The sequence below is a fragment of the Euleptes europaea genome, chromosome 1 (genome assembly GCF_029931775.1).
Source record: "Euleptes europaea isolate rEulEur1 chromosome 1, rEulEur1.hap1, whole genome shotgun sequence".
NCBI lineage: Eukaryota > Metazoa > Chordata > Lepidosauria > Squamata > Sphaerodactylidae > Euleptes > Euleptes europaea.
In genome coordinates, this window is record NC_079312.1 from 12,109,427 (window position 1) to 12,114,932 (window position 5,506).

At 46.4% G+C, this 5,506-nt stretch overlaps 1 protein-coding gene across 1 annotated transcript; it reads right to left on the bottom strand.

Moving 5' to 3' along the window:
* Positions 1-4,189: 4,189 nt before the first annotated feature.
* Positions 4,190-5,131, bottom strand: LOC130493229 (zinc finger protein 239-like; the record flags this gene model as incomplete). Its single annotated transcript, XM_056866928.1, has 2 exons — positions 4,190-4,926; positions 5,011-5,131. Coding segments are annotated over 2 exons (858 nt in total), but the record flags the coding sequence as incomplete, so codon positions are not given.
* Positions 5,132-5,506: the final 375 nt, after the last annotated feature.

A 5,506-nucleotide genomic window follows, 5' to 3' on the forward strand; every position in this document is an offset into this window, starting at 1 on the left:
ACCTCCTTAAAACTAAAGGAAAGGGGCAGGCGGCTACTGCTGCAAACTATCAGGTGCCTTGGGACGACTGCTGTCAGACGGCGTTTGAGTTGCTGAAAAGCCGTTTTACCTCCGAACCTATCCTGGCCCACCCTGACTGTTCGTGCCCTTTCACCCTTCAGGTGGACACCTCAGATAAGGCCATGGGGGCGCACTTCTTCAGGGGGACGCTCAGGGGGTGCTCAGACCCTGTGCCTATTTTTCAAAAAAATTATCCGGTCCCGAGCTTAACTGGCCGATTGGAAAGAAGGAAGCCATGGCAATCAAGCATGCCTTCACGATCTGGCGCCAATTCCTAGAGGGGGCGGCTGAACCATTTGAGGTCTGGACGGATCACCGGAATCTGGAGGCTATCTTGGGGCAAAGGAGACTGTCGGCTAAACAGCTCCGGTGGGCGGACTTCTTCTCCAAGTTCCGTTTCACAATTATGCACGTCCCCAGGAGGGAAAATAGTCTGGCGGACGGAGTGTACCGCATGCCGCAATATGACTGCAAAGTCGAGCAGCCGGTAGGGTCCCTCTTTACCCCAGAACACCTAGGCTTGGATCCGGAGGGGGCAAGCGCAGGAGTTCTGACCAGAGCCTAAGCCCATGCGGCGGCTCTGAAACTGGCCCCGGACCCCCCACAGGGGGGCTGGCTCTGCCCCCCGGCCCCTGGCGATCCCTGGGGATCTTCCCACAGCCATCCAAGATAGGTGGGGGGAAGCCCTTCAGGAGGAATGAAGGGATAAGCCCCTGTCTCCTCAGGGAGGGGAGGACAACAGCACCCCGGAGGATAAAACGTATGTCCCCCAGAAGCTGAGCCAAGAGGTACTAGAGTGGAGCCACAGCTCCAAGACAGGGGGGGCATTTCGGTTTCATCAAAACCCTGCACCTGGTGAGACATCGTTTCTGGTGGCCAGGGATGCGCCAGGACATCGATGGTTTTATAAAGTCTTGTCCAGCGTGCTCCACAAACAAATGCCTGATTGGGAAGTCTCCCGGATTGTTAAAGCCCCTAGAGACTCCGGAGGTGCCCTGGCAGGTGATGGGAATGGATTTCATCACTAGCCTCCCCCCTAGTCAGGGGAAGTCGGTTCTTTGGGTGATTACTGATTTTTTTTCGAAGCAAATTCACCTCATACCGTGCGAGGGAATGCCCTCGGCCCACAAATTGGCCCGTTTGTACAACAGATCTTCCGCCTGCACTGTTTTCCTCGGATGATCGTGAGCGACAGAGGCTTGGTATTCATATCTAATTTTTGGAAGGCATTTTTAGGGCTGGTTGGAGTACAACAGGGTTTATCTTCTGCCTATCACCCGCAGATGGATGGGCAGGCGGAAAGGGTTAACACTGTAATTGAATGCTATTTAAGTTGTTTTGCAAACTACCACCAGGACAATTGGGTCGACCTGCTACCACTGGCTGAGTACGCTTACAACAATTCCGTACACTCAGCTACAGGTTTGAGCCCTTTCAAAGCTGTTTACGGTATGGAATTCAATCCCTTGGGAGCTGTTCCCCCCCCCCCCCGCTGGGTGGGGATCCCCCGGAAGTATCCGCTTGGGCTAACACAGCAAGAAATACTTGGCCCTGGTTAGTGAAGCATTTGGAGCAGGCGAAGGAAAAATACAAGGCGCAGGCGGATAAACACCGAGTGCCCCAATGGGATCTTAGGGTTGGAGAAAAGGTGTATCTCTCCACAAAGAATCTCAGGTCCTTATGTCTGTGCAAGAAACTCTGTCAAAAGTATGTGGGCCCGTTCCCAATCTCCCGGGTTATCAATGAGGTCACCGCCGAATTGGACCTACCTAAAACCTTACAGGGAGTACACCCGGTATTCCACGTAAGTCTGTTGACACCCTTTGTTCCTGCCCCCAATTGGCACCCCGAACCCTCGGCGGCGACCCCAATTATGGTTCAACGGGAACAGAAATCGCCAAAGTTTTAGATTCCAGGATACGGAGGGGTCAGCTGGAATACCTTGTACACTGGAAACACCTGAATTCTAGCCATGATAAGTGGGTGGCCGTGGTGCACGTAAACGCCCCCGTTCTGATAGCTGAATTCCACCGGCATTGCCCCAACAAACCGGGAAACCCGGGGGAGGGGTCTTTGGGGAGGCAAGATGTCAGCTAAGGCTTCCTGTCGTCCCCAGATAAAACAAAATGGTTCCTCACAGAAACTAAATGGAGTTTTAGTTCGCTCCGTCCCCCGTCCCCCCGTTTGCACTTTGTCTCCCGCCCGGCATCTGCACCACAATGGAGACCCGCCCGAGTAATCACTAGTATGATACCGGGTCCCGCGGAACAATGCTGGGGAGCTCTGGAAGATCACCTAACTATTGCACGTGTTAATTTCTTGTATGCGTTTTCTTAAGTTGTTACTGGCAGTTAACTTCTGTATTGTTTCTTTGTATCTAAACTTAATCAACCTCATTGTATGTACCCTATATATGTACCAGTATTTCCCCATGCCTGTATTCTAGCCTTAAGTTTCTATGACTTGCTGAACTCGCTGGCTTTCTTAATAAAACTTTAAACTCGCGACTACGTCTGAAGTCCCTTATGCAAGGAACGCAACAAGGTACTGAGGTCTGACAGGGAGTTACAAAATTTAGAACAACTGACTTCAGAATCCCAAGAACTCCAGAGGAAAGAAATTTTATTAACGACTACAGTTGTTAAACATCAACTTAATTTAGTGGTTACTGAGGAGATGAACAAAAATAAGAAATATATGAAGCAAAGATATTTTGAACATGCAAATCATCCAGGTAAATTTTTGGCTTGTCAATTAAGAGACTCTGTGCAAAAGAAGATTATTGGTAAAATACAGACGGCAAAGGGACAGGTTTATACAACTGATATACAGAAATAATTTATATCATTTTATACTAAATTGTAACAGAAGGATTGTATCTCTGAAAAAAAATGGACAATTATCTGAAATCAGTAAACATTACCAAGTTATCATCTGAACAACAAAAGTCTATGGATGCTCCAATAACGAAAGAAGAACTAGAAGAAGCAATAGAAAGACAAAAAACAGATAATACAACAAATGCTATGATCAGCAAAAGACAAAAGAGGCTCCCTCACCTCTGCAGGAGTATATCGTATACCTTGCAGCTGTGGACAAGTTTACATCGGGACAACAAAACGCAGCATACAAACAAGGATAAAAGAACATGAAAGATAACAAAGAAAATACCAAGACCACGGTTACACAGCCCGGATAACCTACAAGAACCAATTTCTTTGATTCTTCAATCACGGCCAAAACGTTTTCCACAAACCCAGCATTTATACTGTTTCTCCTGTTTGAATCTTGTTTGTTTCTATGACTATGTTAAGGTTTCCATGCAGATAAAAGCTCTTTCCAAGACTCTATGGTTGCCGTTAATGTATGAAGTATGAGATGAGCTGTTGTCAAAGGCTTAGCAGCCTGTGTGACAAGCCTTTTTTTCCTACTGAGGGGACACTCATAGCCTCCTAAGATTTTTGGGATCTAGTTTTGAACTAGAAACCTTCCCTTCAGGTACCTGGTGTTCTAAAGGTAGTGAGTGTATATGCTTTGGGTTCGCTGCCGTAAGGTAAGCTTTGTGGTGCACAATCACTGAGGCTGGGTTAATTCATAAACAACTAAGAATATGTATTTATTTACAGTTTGGTTTAAAAGGAACAAATCAGCAGCACAGGTCTCCTAATAGACAAAGGAGAACCTGTCCGAGACACATAAATTTAAACTTGTTATTGCTTCAGAGATTCGTCAGAAGTAGGTATGTTCATTACCAGAGACAGGCCTAACAATAGGGTACTCTGTTCTCTCCCAGAGACAGAACTAAACCACTCTGCCACACAACTAGACACAGCTACCCTTCAGTCTGTCTGCTCTTTTTCCTGAGCCACACCTGAGCTGTCACTGCTCTCTCCCTGAGATAAAACTCCACTCCAGCTTCTTCTATGTTCCCTCCAACATCTCATCCCCCTTCTCAAAGATGATTGGATGCTGGAGCATCACTCCTATGGCCACAGTTGAGTGGCTAATTTTCTTTTCAAGGGCAGGACAGCTTTCTGCCCATCACACACCCATTTGAATCTTGTTTCTTTCTATGGCTATGTTAAAGTTTCTCTGCAGATACAAGCTCTTTCCAAGAGTTGTTATCATTTCACCTCTGTGTGGACTCTATGGTTGACGTTAACGTATGAAGCATGAGACGAGCTCTTGTCACAGGCTTAGCAGCTATGCAGTTACCCCTCATGTGAGTTCTTTGATGCCGCTGAAGATTCCTACTGCAGCTGAATCCCTTTCCACACTCTGAACATTCACAAGGTTTCTCCTCTGTGTGGGTTCTTTGATGTTGTTGAAGATAGAAACTCCTAATGAATTTCTTTCCACACACTGAGCATTCAAAAGGTTTTTCACCTCTGTGGATTCTTTGATGCCGCTGAAGATCGCCACTCCGACTGAATTTCTTTCCACACTCGGAACATTCAAAAGGTTTCTCACCCGTGTGGGTTCTTTGATGCTCTTGAAGATAGCCACTCCGACTGAATTTCTTTCCACACTCAGAACATTCAAAAGGTTTCTCACCCGTGTGGCTTCTTTGATGCCGCTGAAGTGTGGTACTCTGACCAAATTTCTTTCCACACTCGGAGCATTCAAAAGGTTTCTCACCTGTGTGGGTTCTTTGATGCCGCTGAAGTGTGGTACTCTGACCAAATTTCTTTCCACACTCGGAGCATTCAAAAGGTTTCTCACCCGTGTGGGTTCTTTGATGCTGCTGAAGTGAGGTACTCCGACCAAATTTCTTTCCACACTCAGAGCATTCAAAAGGTTTCTCCCCTGTGTGGATTCTGTGGTGCACAAGGAGCTGAGATTTGTTTCTGAAATACTGTCCACATTGAAAGCATTTATATCCCTTCATTCTACTATGCTTTGGAAAATGCACAGTACCCTTTTTTCTATCAGAGAAATTCTTTTCACTCCCTGAGCAAGTAGATGGCTTCTCTTCTGAATGAATTCTTTGATGTTGAATGAGGCTTGCTTTCTGTGAGAAGCTCTTGCCACAGGATGAGCAGCTATATGGTTTCCCTGCTGTGTGAATTCTTTGGTGTTTAAGAAGCTCTGATCTGCAACTGAAGCTCTTTCCACACTCCAAACATTTAGGGGTGTTCTTTCCATTGTGCATTTGCAAATGGATATTATATTGGATTTGATCCGAGAAGTCCATTCCACACTCCAAGCATTTGTACGTTTCCTTCACCATGTGAGTTAGTTCACAGAAAACACTCTCTTGGCAAGAATTGGGCTGATCCCTGTTCTTGACCAGGCAGCTTCCTTTCTGCCTCTTGTGTCCACTTCGATCCCACAAGTTTCCTTTCAACTCTTGATTCTTGGCTTCAACCAATGATACCTGATGCAGTTCCTCACCTTCCATATTCTCCTGATAACCTGGGTGAATTATTTCATGAGAAGTAAGGGT